General features: G+C 37.6%; 1 protein-coding gene across 1 annotated transcript in view; it reads right to left on the bottom strand.

The window, feature by feature from the left end:
* Window positions 1-26,441, bottom strand: part of CNTN4 (contactin 4) — a 496,981-nt gene that overhangs the window by 311,660 nt on the left and 158,880 nt on the right. The window contains exons 2-3 of the mRNA XM_027121429.1: window positions 17,156-17,282; window positions 10,128-10,303 (exon numbers count right to left, since the gene is read on the bottom strand). Of these exons, the coding sequence (XP_026977230.1) occupies window positions 10,128-10,303; window positions 17,156-17,282 (303 nt within the window). The remainder of the gene's footprint in view (window positions 1-10,127; window positions 10,304-17,155; window positions 17,283-26,441) is intronic.

Raw genomic sequence — 26,441 nt, 5'->3', positions numbered from 1 at the left:
TATCTAACAGAATAATTTAGCTCTTGGAAAAACAGACACACTCACACACACTCACACACACATGAACTCACACACACATGCACACACACCTTATCATGATGCTCCTGAGTTTGAGATTTAACCTCTGAACCCTAAAGCATTTGTTCTCTCCAGGGACCACATATTACAGCTGTGAAGTAAAAACCAGCCAGCGTGGTGCATAAAATACATGTCCACTAGGAGCCAACTGGCTTGTTCTGATTAGAGGCTACTTAGTGAAAGGTGCTGATTGGGAAGGCAGCAGAATCGGGCCCTTGATAGCACAGGGGCTTCTTTCTGCAGCCAGAAATGTCATAACACGAATCGTAACAATGCATGAGAGACCACAGTAGAACTGTTACAGACACAGGTTGGTCAGATACTCTAAATGTGATAATAGCTAGTTTCTAGGACTTTAGAGTGCCAGACAAAAAGGTCAAATTCAGGGAAAATGACCTAGGAAAAAAAAGTCCACAGAGAGGGTCTAGGGGCCAAAAAACAACTCAGAATCACTTCAAATCATTACACGATGGAGAAAGGGTCAATTCCACCTATTTTATACCGGGCTATTCCAAGAGATGGGCAGAAATGTGCTGGCAAAAAGAAAAGCTTACTCTGAACTTCTGCAGAGTACTATCTTTTTCCAGTATTTCATCAAATCATACTACACAAAGATTAAAACCCCTTTTATGCTCCCCAGAGGAAAATACAAAGCGTGACACAAAACTTGCCCAGATTATTCCACATTTAATCAAGGCCGTCCCTCTCAATACTTTGCTTCCTAATACAGTTCAGTTACAAAAGTACCTGACCTCGGTCTCACTCCTAGGTGGTTTTATTTTTTCCTTGATGAAGGTGGTCAGGAAAGAAAAGATCTACTAGTTTCCTACCATGGCCATAAACAAGTTACCACAAATTTGGTGGCTTTAAACAAAAGAAACCTATTCTCTCACATTTTGAAAGCTATTAGTCTGAAATCAAGGTGTCGGCAGGGCTGTGTTCACCGCCAAGGCTCTAATCCTCCCTGGGCTCTTCCAGCTTACGATGGCCATTGGCAATCGTTGGTGCCCCTTGGCTTCTTCTCTCCAACCTCTGCCTCCATGGTCACAGTGCCTTCTCCTCTGTGTGTCTCCTCTTTTGTCTCTTGAAAAGTCCTTGCCATGGAAGGCAGCTATGCTAACCACGATACCACCAAGGCCTCGGCAAGGACCTTGCCATGGGATTTAGGGTCCAAATGCTTAACTCTGGATGATCTCAAGATCTTTAATTTAATTACATCTCTAAAGACCCGTTTTTCCAATTTGTTCCACAACTGCGTTTTCACTCATCATTCGTTGCCTCTTGGTATAATGCAATTTTCCAAAGCGTTTTCCATTTTTGCCAACAAAGTCTTCCCAACGACAGGTTCTAGGTGCATGTATCTTGTACTAAATTATTATTCTAACCACTACAGGTGGTCAATTAGATTCTGAATTTGAACCATAATCTCTCACATAAAAACTCTTGAAAAAGAATGCGATACGATGAGAGTGTTCTCTAGGTCGACACCTTCTCCCATTCAAAAACTGCTGCCTCTTTCAACTAACTGGTGACACCTAACTGATGGTAGACCAAAACTTCAAACTTACAGCGCAGTGATGGTCAGATTTGATCCTCACTGTCTAAAAACTAAACTTGCAAAACAATCAAACAAAATTATTTTAATATTTAGTGACTGAATTATTCCAACAATAAAACAAAAAGGGATGACATTTTAGTAACATTACTTTAAAAAAAAAGATACGAAGTGTTAATTGTTTTTAACTTGGTGATTTCTTTTAAAGCTCTGACTCATCAAGCCTGTATAAACACCTGTATGGTTCTGGTTGCCAATTTTAATGTGTACTGTATTCTTAAGAATGCTCCTGAATTTTAAAAAATTCTCTATACTTCATTGACTTAGTCATGAACTACTCTTTGTCAGACCGCAAACTGGACTGCAGGATGACTGAAGGAAATATACCTAATAAACGGATAGCTACAATTAACTAGCATCTGTACATTACAGGTTTTGTGGAAGAGACAGAAAAAAAAAATACAAGTGAGAATAATGCTGTGTACTTGTGAATTTCAACTCTTTGTACCACATCTCACAACTGCCCACATCACTAAGAACCAACAGCACACCTATGTACTAACCAGTTCTGCATTATGAAATTTTCAACAGACACCAATTGTCACCATTCTTTTCAGTACTATGGTAAGTAGCAGACAATACTTACTAAAAACATTATTTCAGAAACTCAGCAAGTTTGGGTTTGAATTCTTCTAACTATTCAAATGAGAAAATTTTAATTCTTTCATGGAGGATCAAAGCCCTTCATTGATAAATGTTAGCAGCTTTGCAATTCAAATACTTCTTAGTTGATCAAGTTTTAATTCATCTAAATATTCACAAACTATTTATCCAAACAGTCGTCCACCAACATTTTATTGCTCAGAAACAAAAGTCTGCCTATTTAAGCAGCTGGCCTTCCTGATTAAAAATCAGTCAAGTCAGTCCTGAGTTTGGCCATCTATCAAACTCCCAGTTATTGTTCTGATTGCACATTTTATTCTTTGGCTATGAAAGATAAACTAACTAAACATTAAAAGCAATGAACATTTGAAATTTACTGTGAATAACTGCAATGATCAAGACTCAAAAACCAGGTTGCTGGGCTTCCCTGGTGGCGTAGTGGTTGACAGTCCACCTGCCGATGCGGGGGACACGGGTTCGTGCCCCGGTCCGGGAAGATCCCACATGCCGCGGAGCAGCTGGGCCCGTGAGCCATGGCCGCTGAGCCTGCGCATCCAGAGCCTGTGCTCCACAACGGGAGAGGCCACAACAGTGAGAGGCCCGCGTACCGCAAAAACAACAACAACAACAACAACAAAAACAGATTGACAAAAGCCCCAGTTGGAGTACAGTAAAACATTCTAAATTTAATATATTAATCTTTATTACCATCATCACAATTGTCAGAGGGTACCTAAGTTAAGGAGAACTCAGACAAGGCTTACTTTAGTACCCATAAGAAAGATCTTTTTCAACGATGTTATCTGATCAGCTACTGTTCATCAATGTGATATTTTCACCATAAAAACTGTTGACTGCACATAACTGATAAACCAAAATTAATCTCAGAATGGATTGGTTTATTGAGTTCTCTCTCTCTCTTTCTCTCTCTCTCTCTCTCTATATATATATATATAGAGAGAGGTCATAGAAGGCCAATATGGGGTGGTTTTTGCACCTAAGGTTCCCTTTCATTTATCATCTTCATCCTTCTTTTTTCTTCCTTTTCCTCTTCTATTCCCTTCCTCATAATACAAGCTCAGGAGGTACACATGCAGGGTTTGAATAGAGTGTACCAATCTAGTTTCTTTTCCCACCTCATGCGAGGTACCAACAGAGATCAGCATATCCATCGCTTCCTTTAAAAGAACACCACCTCGCCCACAGCCAAGACCATGCCAGTTTCCCTACAGCAGGCAGGCGACTTTATTTTGTTAAGTGATTTAATTTTACTGTAAGCAATTTGGAGGTACTTATGTATGAATTATAGTCATCCCCAGCAGGAGATGAGTAGTATTAAGTCTTCTGTTTTGAAGATCTGAACTGTTATAACACAGCTGAACTTCTTCCAGGAAGAAGGCCCCAAACAGTGTTTATGAAGCAATCAGTTTGACAGGCTAAAATCTGAGAGTTATTGGATTAGTCTCTTGGAAGCCCTTCTTAACAATCTACATTTAAAGTACATCTTTTTTCACAGGTGGGGGAGGAATAATACAGGAGTAAAAAAACTTATAATAACATGTCATTTACTGCTTGGGGATATAAAGTTTGCCAACTCACAGTTATTTATCATAAAATATCAATATTCAGAATGTTTTACAACCTACTAGCAATAAACTGGAAATTTGCATATTAACTTTTAGAGCAGAAATATTGTTATTAATTATTCTCATTATGGAACCTGAAACCAATTATATTAAAATTTGAGCCACAAATGTATGCATAATTGTGGTACACAACATTATGGTTTTAGATATTAACAGCAAATCAACATTATGACAGCATCAGGAAGCCTATAACTAAAAAATTAAAAACAAACTAATGATGGATGTACTATATGAAAGGTTGTAAACACATTGAAAAATCCAAGTTTGTGTCTACAAAGGAAACATTTTATTAATCACCCAAATCTATAGTTTGAACATGAATTCCACGAGGAAAGTGTAGTTTTAGCTGTCATGAGGGAACTATGCATGTCAAATGCCATGTAATGAGCATCTGCTCAAAAGTCAGGTAGCCAGATTCCTATGCTGGGTCCTCTCCCTTCCACTGCACCCTTGGTGAAAATTATCTCATTTCACTAATCTGCAGATTCTTTACCTACGAAAGAAAAATAATGACTGTACTTCCTTGGGTTATGTTGAGAACTAAATGGGATAACGCTTCCAAAATGCTTAGCCTCATCTCCGACCTAGAGTAATCAAATCATAATAAAAATTATAACAATAGCTAACAGTTATTAACCCCTAATGTGTGCCAGACAATGATCTAGGAATTTTAGGCAATATTAATTTATGTGATCTTCACAATAAAGGAGGTAGAGTTATTAACCCTATTTTATGGATAAAGAAACTGAGGCAGAGAGAAGAACCTTGTCCCAGGTCACAGGGTTACAGGATAAATTGAATTTCAACCCAGGGAACCTAACTCCAGGGCTTGTGCCCTTACCCCCTATACCTAAGTGTTTAATAAAGGTTAGTTATTATTCTTATTTTAAAAAGACAGAAAAAGGAGGGGAAAAGAGGGGAAGAGAAGAAAAGACAGAAGGAAAATACAGAAGCAGCTTTTTCATCATTTTCTCATGCTAGGAATTATTCTGGGCTTTTGCATATGCTTTATAATTTAATCTTCATAACACCCTAAGGCGGAAGTATGGTTATCCCCAGGGCTCTGATGAGATGTCTCAGTTCTAGCAACATTATAAGACACATAAAGTGGAATGGAGCAATGGACAACATTCCATTCTACCTAAACTTAGGCAATATAGTATCTCAGTTTCTCAAGCCCACGTTCACAAATTTTTTAAACAGTGACTTGGGTATTTTATAAGCGTGTAAGTGTAGATTACAACTTACTTAAAAAAATCCACATCTATATGTCAGTGAACAAAACTGCCTTGTTGCCTAATCGTGTAAGGTGATTCTCAAGCAGATTTGGATTGGGATGCTTGGCTGGGAAGTAGGTAGGTAGGGTGACAGAGCTGTAGCGCTTCATTCTGTATAGACACAGCCTCTGAAAAAATCCCCACCATGAAGCAGTGAAAGTAATGAACTGAAATTCCTTCTACTCCTGGCCTTATCTTCTGATTCAGGTACCTACGTAAGAGTTAAAGAACATTCAACTTGCTTTACCCCTTGTGAGAAGGGGAGGTTAAAGGAAAGCTATTCCTAAACACTTCATTGAAGCTGTATATACTCTCGCACCAGGTTTTCAGGATACAAGTAAACTTTGATGGCATGTTTTAACATATGATGCCCCAACACATACCCTTATCTGGAAGTAGGATGGCGATTGTCTTCTACACAAACTCAAGGTGGAAATACTTGCATCTACCTCTGAAGCACTCCCAAAGAACTGCCAGAAAGTCCTTAAATGCAGTGGTTCAACTCATACCCCACACATGGCCTGATGACTTTAACATCCAATCCTTATAACTTATTCATTTATTCAACATTATTGCAAGTTTACTAAATGCCAGGCGCTGGGTAGACCCTGGTAAATTAATCAATCAAGTTTGCTAGCTCAAGGTGAAACAGTAGGACTAGATGGTAGAAGGGGCATTGGTAGTCTACTATTAGAAACAGGCTAAATGACAGAAAGAGAAGTGATTGACCCTGGCTTAATATTGCAAGGGGACTGAAAACAAAATGTGCTCCAAATTACATTACAATACTCTAAGCTCATGAAAATGTCCACACCTTATCAAGAGTGACTTCAATTATGCTCTGCCTGTTTAATCAAGGAAAGTTTTCTGTCCTAAGAAAAGCGGGGGTTCTTAGAGGCATCATCTCCATTAATTAGATTCTTTGCTTATGTGAATTAATTCATTTTTTAAATGCTAAATACAAGAGATTATCAAATTCTGCCTACAGAATTTGAAAAAGCAGTATGAAAATATTTTTTAAATAAATCATAAATGATGTCTACCTTATCAAATTATCGTGTGGATAAAGTTACAGAAGGTATATAAATGAGATTTGAAGGTGTAACATGTTAGATAAAGAGGAAGGGATTTTTTTTCTTATAAATCAAAGTGAGTCCAACACAGGCACAAATCAAGGTGTGCTGGATAGGAGCTGAAGCTGCCATTCCTTGGTTCTCACTTATTAATTATGTAAATAACAAGTAATTCAGTAACTTCAATCTTCAATTTAATTTTTTTTTATTTTAAGATACAGGCCAGGAAACCTTTAAGGTCCGTTTCAGCCATAAGATCATATGATTAAAAATGAAGAAATAGTCTTACTTGCGTATTATAGTTCAGTAAGTATGGTCAAAAGGCAACATCTTTTTCCCTCAATGATTATGAAAATGCTTGGGAGAAAGCAATTACTCGGTAACATTTAAAAGATGTCATTGTCATGCTCCACCTTATATCAATGAAGAAAAACATTTTATTCTAACCAATTAAAAATGATTTTTGAATAGAGGCAATGTCTTTTAATTTTTTTTTTTTAATTTAAAAAGGATAGAAAAGAAAGGTCTAGAAACTATATGTTAACTATCAAAATGCTAGACTCCGGAAAATGACTAGAATAGAAAGGGTGCAGGTTTACAAAAAAAAATACATCCTCCCCCAAAATAACTTTATACATATATTGTCTTTGTTGTGTCACTGAATAGGCAATTAATAAAGCAATTTGTTTATTCCTACATATAAATTATTCTAGACTCTGGAGATATAAGGATGGATAAGATAGCCTCACCTCTCTTACAACTTAGATTCTATCATAGAAGTCAAATAATGAGGAAAAAGAAATACACAAAATCATTCCAGATCATAGTGAGTCCTAATGATTGAAAACGATGTTGTTATGTAGAAAAGTAGAGGGCAACAAAAAGGTAGGCAGAAGACAGGAGAAGAAATGGAAGGAACTGCTTCTTAGGTTAGACATGGTGATATGGAAACTTTCTCTTAGGAGGTCACACCTAAATTGAGAACTAAGGATCATAGGAAGTGAGCGTGTGAAAGATCAGGAAAAAAGCAAATAAGGCAGAGGGAGTGAAAGTATCAAGGACTGGTGCAAAAGATAGGTTGTCATTTTTGAGAAATGAAAACAAGACCATGGTAATGAATTTGAGATTTAGTCTAAGTGCCGTAGAAGGCATAAAGCGGGAAAGTAGAATGGTCTCATTTACATGTTTAAAACATTACTCTGGCTGTTTTATGATAAATGGTTAAGGAAGATCTGGACAAGATTCACAGAGACCAGGTACAAGCGGATGTTGTAGAAATTGTCCATCTTGATTTCAGCAAGGCATCTGGCAAAGATTCTCATTACTCTAAGAACAAGTAGGAGATACTGAGGTTCAAGTATAGTATGTATGGATAAATGCGTAGCTAATTGAACACGAGTAGGTGAAGGATATTGATTTATAAATTTAATCTCATTTTATTGGACATTCTCTACTGGCAGGCTGCCCTGTCCTGGTCAACATTTTGTATCAATTATTTGAATGGACACACGCTTATCACATTTTCTGCTGACACTGAAGTAAAAGGATCAATATGTCAGATTTTAAAAAAAAAGATTTAAAACAATTTCAAATGTGATGGAACAAAGGGTCACAACACAGAAGGTGAATTTAATAGGAGTAAATACAAAATTCTGGATTTAGGTATTAAAACAACACCATTGGGTAGCTCTGGATTAACAGCCATTCATGAAAAATCAATCCTCTAATTTTATATGAAAAAAGTTGAAATATGAGACTGGGGTTTTAAAAAAAAGTAAACATCAATGTCAGCCCCATTCATCAAAAGAGAAGCTCACATCGTGGGATACTACTGTTCCCACTGTCCTCTGCAAAGTCAAGGCACACGCATAGAGTTGGGTACAGACATTTCTACAGGGTCACAGTTTAATAGATAATTGAATAAAATTGTGTTGTGAAGAAGATGGTTGTGGATTGAGTACCTGGAGAAGAAAAGAATTATGGGACAAGGAACATGAACATATTTTCACGTGTCTGAACCTAACCAGAATCATAGAGTAAGCCCTGGGAGTGAAGGTGATAGAGATTTAGATACTTAGCCCAATTTTAAGGAAGAGATATTGTGCTTGATTTTGTGTTTTTGAACAAGTACAGCAATCACAGGTCAGGATGCTCTGTGATGAAAAGGTGAGCTCTCTATCTTCAGAATTTTTCAAGCTGAATGCTTATCAGCTGACGATTCTGAGGGTGGCAGGATGTTAGGCATAAGAAGTGCGATAAGCAGGGTGGATTCCAAACTCAGGCACCTCAACCACAAAACGAGTGGCAGAGCTTTTACTTTGGCTAAACTATTCTATTTAAATGACTATCCCTGCATATGAGATTCTATCTTTCCAATATTTTTAGTAGTAGAAATGCCTGGACTTCTACAAAAGGAGAGCCTTAAAAGTTAGTAATTTGTTTTTTAAATGTCATAAATTAGAAAAGCAAAAGGTTGTTAATGCTATGTTAATCTCTTTTCTGTTCCTGTTATTGTTACCGTTTTTAAAAAAAATTTCCTACACTGTGAAATCCAAAAATCAATGAAGTACAAGAGTAACTGAATACAGAAATTTCCCTACTCTGAGAGTCTATGATTATTTTCTAAAATGAATCCAACAAAATCTATTTGTTAAAAATATAGATACCACATTTGTGTTAAACCAAAAGAAATAAACACTTTGGTTCTGTAGCACTCAATCAGACATATCCTCCTATTTTTCTGCTCACCTTAGATTATTTGGAAGACTACTGCAGAAGACATTCACGAAGAAAATAAGCCTGGTATCCCATATATACCTAATACTTAGAAAATTCATTTCTCAACTCATCAAAATGCCACCAAACAGCAATAAGAAATTAAGTACTGAATATTAGGTATATTTGATATTGAGTTTCTGGAGAGGACTTTGTTAATGAGAATATCCTACAGCGTTACTGCCAACAGACTTTGTAATTAGGAAAGCTTCGACATTCATGCACTGCTATATGAGTTGGGATTTTACACAAGGAAATACATAATCATAGGCAAATACATAAACCCTTAAAAATACCGCTGAACATCAATCCTTCAAGGTGTCTATACTCAATGTGTACTCACTGCTCTTGCCTGTGGATTTTATTTTCAACTTGCGATCTCTAAATTCCACTATCTTTCACATGCTCATGAACTTTCATTAGCTGATAATCCTAAAAGATTGCAATTTGCTTTTTAAATGTTCTAAACCACAAATATAAAAGGTAAAGCTTTGATTGCCTTTACTTTTTGTTTTTTGCAGTTGCTTTTAAATTTTTCCTTTTCCTTCAAATAAGAAAAAGTATTAGAGAATTATAGGATTAAGAGACTACCAAGCTTTTTTCTTTTCCAACTGTGAGCTTTATGGCCAAATCGCTTGTCACATGGACTATTAACTTACTGGTAATTCAACTGCTTGCTTATACATATTCACTTTAAAATGTGTGTGTGTGTGTGTGTGTGTGTGTGTGTACGTGCGTGTAATTTGTTGTACATGTAAACTTATACGTGTATAAATTTGAGTGTATGTGAATTTATGTGTATAGAGCATCATATAACCAAATTATCTTATAGTCAAACTATCTCAACCCTTATAAAAGCAGAAGAATACATCTTCCCATTCAGATTTACAGTTTACCCTACAATGAAGGATATTTTGCAAATATGAAAGAAGGGTAAAGAAGATCAACATGAAAACGTAAAATCTGTTTGGTGTTTTAAGATAAACTGTTTTAAAGGCTGATTGGTACAAGGCACAAAAATTCAAAGTCACATTTGCAGCAGGATATAATTGCTACTTACAAGCAAACTGAAGCTTTGCTTCTCTGCTAACAATTGTTCCAAATGAGTTTGTTGCTCTGCACTGGTACGTTCCAGCGTCTTGGGTTTTATTGGGGTAATTGATCAACAAGCTGCCTTCAACAACACTGTAGCGGAAATCCATACCAATGTCAACATCTGTTCCATTTAACTTCCACCTATAGTATAAAAATGCCAGTAGATAAAGCCTTGTAATATTAATCAATAATTCTGAGTTGTCTAAAATACATAAAAACTATGAATCGCATGAAATATCATCTGTGACTGTTTTTTAACCATGGTAAAAAAAAAAATTAGAAAAGCTCTACCCAGCAATGGTGCCAACATAGATGCATACACATGCTTTAAAAGAGCACGTCCTTTTAAAGTAAACAAGATATTAAAATTTTAACACTTGTTTTTGTGACTACTTACAATGCTACAGACACTTCCCTTTTTTTTTGGAAAGAATACACCATTTTCCGGTAGATTGCTGAGTATTTGATGAAATTGCAGAGTTGCTTTGATTTGGTCCTTAATATGACTGAAATGGCTGACTACAAAGCAGAGGAATTCCATTGATCTAGAGTTATCTTAGGAACCAAACTAGCCTTCAACAGGGATCACTTTGAAGATCTCCTTAGCTACCAGCACTCAAACATCAATCAACCAGCCCAATAAACTGTAGATCAGGCCATTAGGTAACAGACACAAAGAGTGTTTTCTTGCTTTTCTGTTTGTTTACTTGGATCATCTGTGTATCTGAGTATAGGGCCTGGCCCAATAAATTAGTTTTAGTGGGACTCACACATTTAAACAGAAAAGCTTTAGTAACAAGATCTCCTTTTTTTTTTTTTTTTAAACAGCCAATAACATTCCAGAGAGACCTTATTTTAACCAAACTGCATTTCAGTAAGTTGTTTTAATACGTACAAACTTTTGAACTAATACAAAACAATGATTATCTTTTTTTCTCTTCCTTCCCCACAATCCTACATAAAATATCAGGTAATGGATATAGCATAGTCGGAGTATCTGAATTATCAACTGTCTCCTAGTAGCGTTCACACTGGGAGGCCAAAAATAAGGCAACACTAGACCATAAAGGAAATTGATTGGAAGCAATAACGGGAGTAAAGAATGAGAAACAGTGATCTTATTTCCTTCAAACGGTAAAAAAAAAACACTCTTTAAATGTGTGCGTGTATATACATACTCATTGTGTATCCTCTTATAACATTTGGGGGCACTAGGGCTGGTATGCATAATGTAAAAGCATTGAAATGAAAAAAATGAAGGCCAGTTAGTTTCAAGATTTTGGATACTGGGTATCATCAGAAACATGTTTAAAGAATGAGTGCTTTCTTTCCACCAAGACGTCCGTCTCTCATACTTCAAAGTCAATCTTAAACTACACCTCTTCTCATTAAGTCTTCCTCAGTATTCCTAGTCAAGATAAATCAAAGCTTCCCCCAAGCTCCTACAGAATTCTCCTTACTTGTTTAGGTGGGAATTCTGCCTTCACCATAGATAATTTGCCTATATCACTTTCGTAGTCTCCCTTTAGTAACCTAGAACTTGGCACTCAGTGTGCTCAATAAAGGTTTGTGGTATTTCACTAAATATTTTACTTCTTGGCTGGATATTTTAGCTTTGAGCATACACAATTTAAGAAGCATCCTAGCCCACCACAGCACAGCAGTGTACATTTGTTCACGTCTATGTCTTTGAAAGGTGAAAATACGGAAACATGAGGCGTGGGAAAGGTGGGCCAGATCAGGAAATGGGACATAGCTCTTTAAGTGTCTTTTGATAAGAAGATGGGTATTAGAAACTGACATTGTTCATAAGCTTGACAGTAATTCTCTCTGTGTTCTGACACAGACAAGAAAGTAATACGCAATAAAAAGAGAACGACTGGGTTACGTCCTAGCAGGTCTATATGCTCATGAATCTCCAGGGCTGACTGCCTGCCCTAGACAATTTTTTGAGTCAGCTGGTCACATCTCTGTCATAACTCTCACTTCAAATGAGAGTCGAGCAATTTAATATGACAAGTGTAAGAACTCAAAGAGGAAATTGGAATCTAATGTGAGCTGCAAGCAGAGAGCGGAATTTAGGAATGGGATCACGTGAGCTTTTTTAGAAAAGTCTTCGTAGGGATAATGAGAACACCTCTGTGGGTTTGTCTACACTCGTCATCTCAACCAGAATGCTCTGCAGAAAGTCCATTACTCTACTTTATTACCTGCTTTTACATACAAATAGCAAAGGAAAACGGAATATTTAGAAAATAAGGCGCTTGTTGGGAAATGCAGTTGAGTCTCCATTACACAGCACTATACCAAGTTTAATTGCGATGCAGTCACTGTTCATTCCAACTGAATGTGGACTGCGTTGAATTCCTTATTCTATACTGAAACACTCTTGAAAATATTCACAATTCATTTTCAATGTTTGAGGAGTCTTTTAAGAACTGGTAATATAGAGGCGATGCTCATTTGACACAAAGAGATTTTCCCAAGGGCCAGGACATGGGTGAGTCTTGTAAGCTGATTTCTGAATTATTCAGGGAATCACAATCCCATTCTCTCCAGAGAGTGAGGTTGTGCACAACCAAATACTGACACTGTGAAGCTCTGTAAGGTACCATTTTTCAGACCTTGCTGGGAAGCTGTCTATAGCATGTGTTGTAGCAAAACCCTCTCTCTTTGTTCCCTGTTTCAGCTTGGCACCGAAGAAGGGGCAGGACCTTTCTGACCTGAAATTAGTTGTCTGCAAACCAAGCTGAATACAAACTTCACAGCAAAAGTATTTCCACCAAGTACTTGACCATTCTTTCTATCGGGAAATGGAGGCTGACAGCCATAAGTACTGTCACATGTCCTTCCGGAACTTTAATACAAGGAAAGTGGGCACAAGTCAAAACTTCTTAAGTTTTTCTGGGTCTGGGTCAATCCTTTCAAAATTGAGGGGCAGGAAACAATGAAAAGAGAAGGCTCCATTCAGGGAATAAACACAAAGAAGAGAGGTCAGTTGGGGCATCTGAGGGAAAACCTAATGGCGAAGATCCCCATGAAGAACTCACCTTGAATTTCTCTTAGGGGTTCCTCCCCTCAAAGTCAGCCTGAAGACTGAAAAAGTTCAGCCAGAAAGATGTTTGAAAATACCTGATCTCTCCATTCTTTCTCTTGTTCTTTCCTCCTACAAAAGGGAGCTTTTAGCTCCCAGGTACCAATCAGCTATTTCGTCACAGAGAAACTACCAAAAGTATATACAGGAAAGTGAAGTACACTGCAACCAACTGCTAGTGCATTTGATTAAAAGTTTTCTTCTCAGCTTTTCCTGGCAATCTTTAAAAACATAATAGGTTTCTGTTCCTCTGCTTGTTTTAAATAACAAAGCAAGCCCCCATATCTAGAAACACAATGTTACAAAAGCAATGTTAATTAAAGGTCAGAGTTTGGGGAAAAACAAAGCAGCAACCTGCCAAATTCTGCTGCAAAATTTCTTCTCATTTGTGGCTAACATCTGAACTTATACTTGGCGATGTATTAAAAACTGGGGCCATTTAACTCATCATTTATGTGTGTAGGAACCTTTGCCTCTTGCATTTATTCATTTATTTATTTTACTACGTAAAGCATTTAAAAATGTTTGATTTAGCCTTGAATTCAACATATTATAGGGAGAATAGCTACGTATTCTGATTTATCCAGGACATTGCTGGGTTTACACCTGTCCTCCTGGAATAATTATTAACAGTGGCCTTTTCCTCTCAGAAGTGTGCTGGTTTGGATGATAAATTACATGTTCACCCTAATTATATGGTCCATTAGAGAGTTTTTTTTTTGTTTTTCTTTCTGGAATGTACTTTTTTTTTGTCCCTATGACAAAAGGTCATTAGCCCTCCAAATTCACTTAAATATCTCCTTTCCTGTGAAACTTTCTCTGATACCTTCCCTCTCTATCCTGAAGCAGACTTTCTTTCCTCCAGAATGCCCTAGAACTTGGACATCCTTTATTCACACTTCCAGCATAGTCCTGTACTTCCACCTCCAGGCACTGACCCCCAAAGCACACTATTTGAATATGTAGTTTATTAATCTTTGAATACCTCAAACCTAGGAGGGAACATTGCAGCTGCTTTAATGTAGTGGTTTAAACATCTTTCCTAGAGGATGTATTTTTCAGAATCCTAATATATACCCTAGTTCAAAGTAGACCTACCACGATGGAATCTTGGTTAGAAACTCTATAATAACTCATCCCAGGTAATTCCTGAGTCAACTCCTTGGACCCTGGAATTCACAGTTTGAAAAACACTGGGGGGGTCTGATGAATAATGCTATGTTTGATGAATGAATGGGCACACAAACTAAACTCTAAAACAATTTCCACTACGTTAATACTACCATCCTGTATGGGATGTCCCTTGCCCTCTGCCAATTTGAAAACTATCAATACCTACCTCAGTTCAAATTCCACTTCTGTGCCCCCCCCGGGTGACTCCAATTTCTTCCTCCCCTAAACTATGACACATGTGCCATATACTCTTTTGGTCTTTATATACCACTACATATTGGTTATTAGCTTAAGGTTTTCATCAATTAAATCTGAATAGAGGTAAAATAATATTTATAATATGTATGTAAATTATATAAAGGATCCCAAGACAATAAAGATCTGTGTTTAAGAAAAGGAATATTATTACTCTTGAAGTCTCCTATTTCCATTTTGTTTCCAATCACTCTTATCTCAATGGTTGATTATAATCTTGAATTTTGGCTTTTTCATTCCTTTGATTTTATGATTTTATCATGTATGTTAGTATCCTTAAACAACTACTCCATCTTACTACCTTTGAACTTAGTAAATACGGGATTATAAACTTTGCATTCTTCTATGACTTGCTTTGTCTACTCAAAGTTACGTTCCTGTGACCCATCATGTTTTTGTAGCTATAATTCATTCATTTTTACTGTTGCATGGGGTTACCGTGTATGAATATGCCAGGTTATATTTATGTATGTTATTTATATTACGTTAAATTTGCTCTTCTAAATTTCTGTCAATTTGGTGGGTTTGAAAGACTGTGTCATTTTAGTTTTAATTTGTATATTTTAATATACACTGATAATCTCTTTATATGATTAATGGATATTTGATATTCTTTTCTAAGAAGTATCTGATCAAGTCTTTTGGAAATGTTTTTATTAGGTTACTTGTTTTTTACTTTTTGATTTGTGGAAATTCTTTAAATAGTTTACATATTAATCCTTTGCAAATAATATGTATTAAACATATCTTCTCCCAGTTGGAAGCTTATAATTTTACCCATCCCAGTATATTCTGCTAAACAGAAATTCTTAATTTTAGTGAAGTTAAATATTTTCTTCTATGATTTGTGCTTATTTGTCATTATTGAAAAGTTTTTTCTTCCCTCCAAAGTCATAAATATGTATGCCTATTTCCTTTTAAAAGTTTTGTAAATTTCCCATGTTGGTCTTCTATTCACTTGGATTTGATCTTTGTGTACCCTGTGAGGTAGGGATCTAACTTCATTCCATTTTTTTTAAACACATGGATAATCCACTGTGCAGTATATATCTTCTCAATTTATTTCTAATATTGTCATGACTTTTAACTTTTCTTTTTTAATCTTCACAATACAGTATTGTTTTTATTATTTTTATTGTTTAGTGCAATTGATTTTTACGTGGAAATATTAACCTTTACCATTTGTGTTACTTATCATTCTTTCTTATATCTAAGACAGTATACCTGGGATCATTTTTATTCTGCTTAAAGTATATCTTTCAGCATTTTCTTTAGTAAGGATCTGCTGGAGTCAAACTTCAGTTTCTGTCTGTCTGAAAACACATTTACTTTCTTCTCCTTTTTAAAAAGTACTTCTGCCATAAAAAAATTTGACAGCTAATTTCTCTCAGCATATTGAAGATTCTGTCTTCTGTCTTGATGTTTTTGTTGCTATCGAGAAGTCAGCTGTTGGTTTAATTGTCATCTCTTTGAAGGTTAGCTGTATTACAACTTTGGCCTACTTTTATGATCATGTCTTAGGGTTGGTGTTTTGCTGTTTCTCCATGATAATTCTAGACAGGGCTTTACTTTTATTTGCACTGCTTGAAATTCACTGGGCTTACTTAGTCTGTGGCTTTGAATGTTTAATTAGCTTTGGGAAATTCTTAGCCTTTCTTTAAATATTGCCTCTGTCTCATTTTTTTTTTTCCTTTCCTTATGGAACTCTGATTAGATATGTGTAAACGTTTTCTCTTAATCTCTTTTTTCTCTGTCTCTCTCATATTTGGATAAAGAGGAACACCTCTTTATCCATTTCTGCTGCTTTTAGACGATTTCTTCAGATATATCTTGCACTTTACTAATTCTCCTTTCAGCTGCGTCTCATCTGTTATTAAACCCACTTAACACGAAGGTTTGAAACAGGCAATTACTTTTGCTTTTAAGTCCTTTGGGAGGCAAGGTTACTTCTTATTACATTCACTCTAAGAATGTAGCCCTTGGGTCCCGGGTCTATTCTGGAAGGTGTTCGCATGTTAGACTCTCCTTCTGGCTGAGTCTAGGCTTTGTCTTGTGACCCCAGTCCCCTGTGAAACTGCAAAATCCAAAGCTGCAGTTCACATAGTTCTTCAAGGTGAAAATTGCTTTCACTGTTCAGTTTTCTGCTCTGGGTTCAAAACCCACTTACTAAGTATTTCTTTCTTTCCTGCCAGTTTATTGATGCATTTTTAAAAAGGTGTTTTAAAAAAATATGTTGTTAAGTAATGTTAAGGCTTTCAGTGAGATAGTCAATCAGGATATTTAATTCCTGGTACTGCCAGAAACAGAAGCTGGGTACTAAACCTTTCATGAGCACGAGCATCTCTTGAGCATCTCAGGATATCCAACGATGCCTATCTAAAAGCTCTTTATGTAATCAGCACTCCATAAGTATTTGTTGTTTAATAACAGAAAGTATATGCGTGAGAACACATGCTTTTAAGTTAACAAACCTGATATGAGGTTTTGGATTCCCTTTAACTTCACAAGTGAGCTTCACTTTTTTCTCCTCAGAGTCCAAAGGGAACATTAAATGATTTGGTTCTTGAATGAAAATTGGGCCATGCAGTGTGTAGTCATCTGAAATAAGAAGAGAAAATGTCCAAAAATGAACATCTTCCAAATAGGGACAATGACAGGAAAAAACAACAAAATGAAAATAAAAGAGGTAAACTAACAAAAAAAAATAGTAATACACAACAGATTCGTTCCAGCCTCTGGATGAAATTTCCCATTGAAGAATAATCTTTGGAATTATGAAGTGGAGATATGGACTCTCCTATTTCATATCGATGACTTATTTTTACCAACAACTTCCAGACACCGAACGGCTTGGCATTCCCTTTTCTCTCTTCCACTTCTTATTGTTCCACCTGTCTTTAGCCCGGCCTTTTACTTTGTTCACATTTTGTGCCTCCTACGTGCCTTTTGTGCTGCTGTCATCCTGGAAGACTGTCTAATGTCACAAAGTTAGAATGTCTCTGCTCTGTAATGGGATACTATAGTTGGAAGCAAGCAATGATGATTTCGTAAATACATTAATAAGGAGAAGCAGCAGTGTACTGCTAAAATATGTACAAAACTTTCTTAAATTGGATATGCAGGTAAATAAAGAATAACCTAGAGTTAATGATTCTCAAATTATGTGTGGTAAATTAACAGTTTGGCTTTTTTCAACCTGTTATGGACCCACAGATGGATACTTGTGTAAGTATCACACAGCTGGGATTGACTAAGCACATGAGTTCAGTAATAACCAGACTGGTCTATACCAAGTTCAAAGAGGTATGAGTTTCTAAATTCCTTCTCTCAGTAACAGAAACTAAATGCATAAAACTTACTTTGTCATGGAGCAGCAACAAAGCTCAAAGAATGGAATAGTCCACAAACTAGATTTGAAGGAGCAGTGTAGAGTACATATGCTTCTATAGTAAACACATAATAAATATTGGTCAAAAGGCCCCTCACCACCCATACCACGAAGGTGGTTTTCATTCTTTACAATCGAGTCCCTTTTTTCCTAGAAGGCTTTTCTAGACCCTCAGGTCTTCCTTTAACCACGTGATTCATAAATTATATCCATATTTCTCTGTGGACACGTCTTTTTCTATTAAATGCATTTGTGCCTTTCTTTCCCCTTCTTTGGACTGTAAGCTCGAGAGCATGCCTCTATCTTACCCGTTTTTGCATGTCTTGTAGTACTAACTACAGTAGCTTATACATCAAAGATGGTCAATAAGGATTTGTTCTAACTGAGGTATTTTTTCACTTTTTAATGTATTCAGTCAGCTGATTTAGGCACTGCCTAACAAATTCTGAGACAGAGGGCCAGGGTCTATGATGTAAAGTGATACTAAGTAGCACCCTGTAGCTGACAATCCATTCTCCCCTTATATGGATTATTCTGATGGCTGTGAATTTTAACTGCTATCCTGGAAAACCTTCAAAACCAGTTTTCTGTTGATAGGTGATAGGATGAGACTGAACTCATTCAGGTGAATCAGGACTGAGGAAAAAGAAGAAAGCCAATTTGGGGATCTAGGTGAAACATGGTAAAGTAATTTAAGTTTTTTTTTTTTTTTTTTTACATCTTTATTGGAGTATAATTGCTTTTCAATGGTGTGTTAGTTTCTGCTTTATAACGAAGTGAATCAGTTATACATATACATATGTTCCCATATCTCTTCCCTCTTGCATCTCCCTCCCTCCCACCCTCCCTATCCCACCCCTCCAGGTGGTCACAAAGCACCACGGAGCTGATCCAGGCTTTAAAAACTCTGCATGTTCAGGTTGGGATAGAAGAAAAATTAAGGACACAAGAAAATCAAACAGAATTTTAGAGGAATGGGGACAGCCAATGACCTTGTTGAGAGAATAAGCAGGATTTGGGTTCAGAAAGACTAGGAACTGAGATTCAACGCCTTGTGTCAGCTACTAACTCCATGACCTATGGAGAATCACCTAGTCTCTCTATGCCCCAATTTTCTCATCTATAAAATAACAGCGTTGGACTCACTCAGTGGTTCTACATCGGTTAAGGGTGAAAAAGAAGCCATGAAAACTTTCCCATAAACGCACATGCACATACACATGATATTTGCATTCAAAGATGTCATGAATTATATTACCACCACCACCCTCTCTCCTCAGTCCATGTATACAATCTCAGGCTAATGAAGGAGTTAAACAAAGAAAACAGGATTTACCAAAGAACACACGGAGTAAAGCACGGAGTAAAAGTACACAAAAGTATTTTTTTAAACACTGGTCATTTAAAGCTAGATATTTCAAAATCTGCATATTTACGTTTCAGATTTTCAATGACAGTTATTTTCAAAACAAATTTAGATACTGGTCATCAGTTAGCTCAATTCAACCTTGAAGAATTAGGTGAATTTTTAGCATATTTAGTTAAGTGACAAACATTACTCATCAAGATCACTAACACAGCAGCAAGTTTGGCAGATTTTTCTTTAAGAGAGAAATATATTTCTATTGTTGTCTCAATTCCAAAATTATGTGTGTGTGTGTGTGTGTGTGTATATATATATATATATATATATATATATAATATCAACCATCTCAGTTCATTGGTGTTCTCTGATTTGAATTTCATACAGAAATACACGGTCTGTTACTAGTAATTCCAAATAAGAATAAAACATAATAATGATTATCCAGGATGCAGCTGAGAGACTTTGGATTAACATCTGTACTATTTCTCAATGTATCCATGCCGTATTTAAATAACAAAAAGGATATTTTTCTGTGTATTTTGTAACAAGAATTCATAATAATGATGCTTTGCATTTGCTATAATTGACACATTTCATCTGAAGTTTTTATTTTCTCTTGGTTAACCAAGCTCACTGCCTAGAAATTAACATTAGCATAAAGGGACTAGCATTTCAGTTCTCATCTAAGGAAATCCACAGCCTTTCAAGCATGAACTATTTGGTTTCACAAAGATGGAGGGAGAGATTTTAGAAAGTTGCTATCCAGGTGTAGAAAACAGATATCCTAACTTTAATACCTTTAAGACCAGGGTTACCAATATTTTAAGAAAAATGAGTTAAAGAGTTGCTTTATTTCCCCCAAACCTTGAGGTGCCTGGGTTAAACAGCCCTGAGAGTGACATTCTCAAATGCAACACGGAGCATGACACCACTAAGTCTGTTCTATCCGTGTGTAGGAGCCACAGAGTGACTTTCCAGTGGCTTGAAGGTATACACAAAACACTTTGCATGTGCTATTTTCAAAGCTGAGAAGATTAACTTCACCCTTCCCTTTATCACAGTAAGTTGTCCTATGTAACTAGTGGAGTGGCCGTGATTTTTCAGCCTGTGAGGTAAAGGAGCATCTCAGAAAGCAACAGAGGAAAGGATTAATAAGCCAATACACCTCAATGTTGGTCTGTGGACCACCTGCATTGTAATTACGGCATACTTATTTTTTTAAACCCCAGTCCAGACTGACTACACCAGAAAAATCTGGGGTCCATGAATCTGCCTTTTAACCTGGTTCTCTGAGGGATTCTTTTGTACACTGAAATTTGAGAAGTACTAACACAGACCCTTCTGATCCTAGCTCTCCATTTCCTGACAGCAGAACACCAGCCAACACTGGCTTTACACCCACCCTTAGACTTTCTCTCTTAAGCAAAGTTTAACCAACAAATTCTTGTTTGAAAACATTTAGAGAAGGAATTTTAGCACATGTTTGGACTAATAGTTGAGAGGTAAGAAGCCAGGAACAGAAAACTATAAAACTGACGCACACAAAGAAAATGGGTGGACTTGTCAAACTCTGGGACTAAAGCTGTATAAAATAACCCTTAGAACACTCATAGTTGAACTCAAGAAGCTAATTGTGAGAACCCCCAGGGCTGCACCCCGTTGACAAAGAAGAGGCATCCTCAGGGAGACCCACTAGTCCACTTCCCTGTAGTAAAATCTTACCCTCACTTGATACATACAACATTCCTGCTATACCCACCCTTTATTTATATGTAATGAATCTCATCTTATTTAAATGACAGGCTGTTCAGATTGATGTTTTTACTTTGGGATTACCAATAGGGTGAAAAGTCACGGCGGTGCTCCCCTGCCTTGGAGAAATTAGGGAAATGGGCTCACATTGTTTTTAGGGATCTCTCAGGAAAGGAGAAGGTAAGGATCTTTCATACTTCCGGGAAGTCTCAAAAATCATGGTTAAGAAGAAGGATGGGGGAAGCAGCCAGGTGGTCAGAAACCCAGATAGAATCTCATAGATTCCAGACCACTGATCTCAGCCCCAGCTTGGGGGATTTAGTGCAAATGCCGATACTGGTACATCCTGATTTTCTCGGTTCTCCCCTCCTTGACAGCTAACTGCCAATCGGTCGCTAGGTTACCTCTAGCCCCACCACCCATGATCCCTAAACTCTATCCCACAGAAGCTCTCCAATTTTTATTCAGGGATAGTTTAAAAGAGAAGAGAGAATCTATGTTAAAGAAACCCTGCTTTCATGCTTCAATGAAGAGTGGGGAATGTTTGGATCTTCAGAAAACAGTAGAGATTTCATGACCAGAAACTTATTTAGGTTAAAGATCAGGGTACTCTAAACCTTTCTCCCCTTTTGCTCAAATATTAATTTAAATAAATTTAATTTAAATGTAAAAGTTAATAAAAAGTTAAATAACTTTTAATTTAAATATTAAAAGTTACTGAAAAACATTGCTCTCAACCAGCAATTCTCAAACTCCGTTTCCCATTTGATTCTTCTCTTTTTAGAATCTATTCTGGGGAGAGATAAAACCAATGTTTGTCAGCCAACTTCTTCCTTTATCCTCCTGCAAGCAGCCCAGAAATAAACTGTAGTGCCAGGGCTACTCTTCAAAATTTTAGATTATTGAAAGAGATGCAGAGAATCACAGAATTTTAGATTAGAAGAGATTATTTATTCCTAAATGTATTTTCCCAGATCACAGACTAAAACTGTACTGCATCTGTAATAGAAAGAAAAATGATTTTCACCTAAGAATAAAATAATACTCTAAGAAAAACAGTAATAAAACAACATTGGACCACCAGATGTGAGTGAAATCACTGATGTCCCAAAGCTGCAGATAAAATAAGTGATAGCTAGATGTCACAATCTATCTGCAGCTTTGGGACATCATTGATTTCACTCTCTATTTTATTCTTTGAATTAATTTGGCCCATTTCTGCATGTCCCCGAAGTTCTCTCCCAGGCAAGCAGGATGCTGCTCAGTTAGGCTACCAGAAGCCAGACTGGGCTAAGGAATTGGAATGGATAGGGCCAGCATGAAGTTTTCTGAGACTGACCAGAGAAAAATAAGGCCGAATCTCAGGTGATAGTAGACTCAGGGAAGCAAAACAGAGGCCTGAGTATCAGGTCCCAGGGAATAAGAGTAGAGCAAACTCTGGATTCCAAGTGAAAGGTCAGCAAAAGATAACACGCATAAAGGAGCAAGTGAGAGGGGAGGTAGAGCTTACAGAAATCCACTGATGCTAAATATAGATTTTTTTTTTTTTTTAACAGGGATCTGTGAACAGTCCTAAAAGGTAACTGAGATGGGAAGGAAAGTCATTTAGCAGCTGAGCCATATTAGACAGCAGGGATGAATTCAGGGTAAATATTTCATAGAAGATAACTTAATAAAAAAAATAATCAAGCTATCTCCAAAATAATTATTCCTCAAAGTGTGGTCTAGTAACCTCATGCACCAATACCCCCTTACCTGGGGGTACTTGATAAAAGGCAGATTTCTGAGCTCCTGACAGACCAACCCAGCACCTCTGTTCATTACTGTGCATTCTGCAGCTGGAAAACTAGTACTTTCAATTACGAATTGAGCACAGATAACTTTCAGCCCTAGACCAATTAAGGACACCAATGAAGAAAAACAACCCCGCAGAGTTTTGTTCTGTGTGTGCTAGTTTTGTGTGCTAGATTACTCCGTAGCTACCATGTGGGATGGGGTAAAAGGTCGTGTTTTGCAAGCATAGCCCTTTGGTCAATGTGCTTTTCTTCCGCTGGAAATAGTTTTCATCTGTTGCAAACTCAGTGACACAACTCTGCTGGGAAAGGACAAAAATGCAGTACTATGATTTCATCCTAGAAAACTAAAAATACCGGATTCAATTCTACTTGTAATTGCTGTGGAGTTCCCAGGCGTCACACTTGAGGGTTGTTTAGGCCCTTCATCCTCACGGCAGGTAGAAAGTACTGCCATAGCAGCCAAGAATCTAGGACTATGATATACAGTCAATTTTCCTACAACATCAAATAGGTTGTTTGATTAAACACCTGGTCTTGGGCAGAAATGGCAACGATCTCATTTCAGGAAGCCAACTCTAGGAGACCTAATGCAGAACAACAAGGGCTTGAAATATAAGCTCAGAACATGAGCCCATGGGTTTAGATGAGAGTTTTATCTGGGTCACATCTGGAGGGCAGGTGGACTGTTGCATTCGGCACGCACAGAAGCATCCTGACGCGAACCACAGAGGCTTTGCCGTGTTGTGTCTTTTACTCTGCATCCTGCAGAGCCCTTGACCAATCCAGAGAGTAAATGCTGCGTGTGTGTGTTCGCGGGTGTGTGCGTGTGTCTGTGTGTGTAATCAGGGAGAACAACGCTGCCTTATTGGATTGCAAAGCAAAGCCATGCCACGGGGGACAAGGAACGGGTAGTCCCGCTAAGCTGGTTTGTTGGGTGTGCTCCAGCGTCATGGTCACATTTCGCTTTTTCAAGGGGGAAGCCCAAAGGGGAGAACCAAATGTTCCAAGAAGGGCACACACAGGGCCCACTGTATCTGGCTGGCTGTGAGCCTTCTCCTCCAGCTTTTCTAATGATCATGGAAATTCGTTTTGGCTAAAAATCTGTAAGGTCAGCAGCATCTCCGTGGATCCAAATTACTCACAAAACGTATGGGCAATAACCTAAGGAAATTCAGAAACAAATGAAATACTGTAACAGTGATTTTCCAGAGTGTGAGAATTCCTTTAAAATTGAATAAAATTGAATCTACTGATCGGAGAAATGACTGGACAGCTGTCAAACGATCATTACAAATACGATTTACTGTTGTTCGTCTTTATAAAATAAATAGCAGGGGATGTTCAAAGGCCCCACACAAGGGCTTATGTGTGAAATTAGCCTACACACAGCATTTTTATTGAATAATTATTCCATTTGGTTCTATCTGGTTGTTCAGTTGAATGGAGCAAAGGCAAAACAGATACTAGAGGAGACAGACATTCCTACTTAAAGGATAACATATTTCTTTCATCCGTTCTTGCTTCCACCTTCCTTATTTATTTATTTTTTTTAAGATATCTTTATTTTATTCTTTTTGGCTGCGTTGGGTCTTCACTGCTGCACATGGGCTTTCTCTAGTTGTGGCCAGCAGGGGCTACCCTTCGTTGTGATGCGTGGGCTTCTCACTGTGGTGGCTTCTCTTGTTGCAGAGCATGGGCTCTAGGCACATGGGCATCAGTAGTTGTGGTGTGCAGGCTCCGCAGTTGTGGCTCATGGGCTCTAGAGCGCAGCCTCAGTAGTTGTGGCACACAGGCTTAGGTGCTCCGCAGCATGTGGGACTCTTCCTGGACCAGGGCTCGAACCCATGTCCCCTGCATTGGCAGGTGGATTCTTAACCACTGCACCATCAGGGAAGCCCCCACCTTCCTTATTTTAACTCCCTCAAATGAGCATTTTAAACAGCAAGCAACAGAGAAGTCTACTGACAGATGGTATATGTTTTGAAGGCAGAAAGTGAAAGAAAATCCAAACGAGAGGTGAACTCTTCTACTCTTTCTTTGTTCTCTGGTTAACAAAATGATGCCACTGCTATCACACATCATGTCACACATAATGAGGACCTAGTCGTACGTAATGCCAGAGCTTAGAAATGATGGGACGTGAGAAAGCATGAGGAGATAAAAGTGGCTCTGCTTAGAGAAATTCTATTTTGCTGGAGGAATGGTCTGTAGGAGTGGAAAAGAACAGCAAGGGGAGCTGTGTCGACACATCCTACTCTGACCTTGACCTCAAACTCTGACCCATTTCAGGGGCAATGGATTCATTACTCCTTTAAAAAAAAAAACCAACAACTGGGAATTTGGGGTTGGTAGATACAAACTATTACGTTTAGAATGGATAAGCAACAAGGTCCTACGGTATAGCACAGGGCACCATATCCAGGCTCCTGTGATAAACCGTAATGGAAACGAGTATTAAAAAAAGGAACGTATATATATGTAAAAGTGAGTCACTGCTGTACAGCAGAGATGGGCACAACATTATAAATCAACTACACTTCAATTAAAAAAAAGTAATTGGGTGATTTTGATGTCAAGCCTCAGGTATGAAAAGAAAGATGACTTTTCAACAAATGCAAATACTGTGCAGCTCAACTGGAGGCAAAAAATGACCTAAGCTATGAAGCTATATATAGCTTAGCATGAATATTCACATTTTTTTGCTACAGAATTATAAATGTGTTTGATTATGGAGTGCTGACCCAGACTCAGCTGGGGATGTTACATAATACTGGGCATGTTTTGTGCACCATATTTCTTTTCTAAAATCAGAAGGATTCTTAATTATCAGACATTTTGACCCAGTTTCTGATCAGCATTCACAGGCCTATATACTATATGTCATTTCCAATGTTACATATAGAGGACATACAGTGTGCAAAGAAGACACCATCCTGCCCTCATGGCAACCACCCTGCCCTCATGGAGTGTTTATTCTAGAAGGACTGACAGACAATCAGATAAGTAGAGCTAACTTTATACTTTTAATTAATAGACTTCATTTTTAGAACAAACTGAGCAGAAAGTACATGTTCTCATATATCGTTTCTCCCCTGCTCACAGCTTCTCCTATTATTAACATCTGAGAGGGAGGTGCAAGAGGGAGGGGATATGGGGATATATGTATACATATAGCTGATTGACTTTGTTATACAGCAGAAACTAACACACCATTGTAAAGCAATTATACTCCAATAAAGATGTTAAAAAAAAATCTTGCTTCAGTGTGGCACATGTGTTGTAACAAATGAGCCAACTGATACATTATTATTATTATTTTTTTTTGCGGTACGCGGGCCTCTCACTGTTGTGGCCTCTCCCGTTGTGGAGCACAGGCTCCAGATGCGCAGGCTCAGCAGCCATGGCTCACGGGCCCAGCCGCTACGCGGCATGTGGGATCTTCCTGGACTGGGGCA

Source organism: Aethalodelphis obliquidens, unplaced genomic scaffold (assembly GCF_003676395.1).
Source record: "Aethalodelphis obliquidens isolate GAN/ISIS:26980383/991018 unplaced genomic scaffold, ASM367639v1 scaffold22, whole genome shotgun sequence".
Taxonomy (NCBI): Eukaryota; Metazoa; Chordata; class Mammalia; order Artiodactyla; family Delphinidae; genus Aethalodelphis; species Aethalodelphis obliquidens.
Note: the sequence above shows the minus strand (reverse complement) of the source record. Positions and strands in the feature narration are given on the sequence as shown.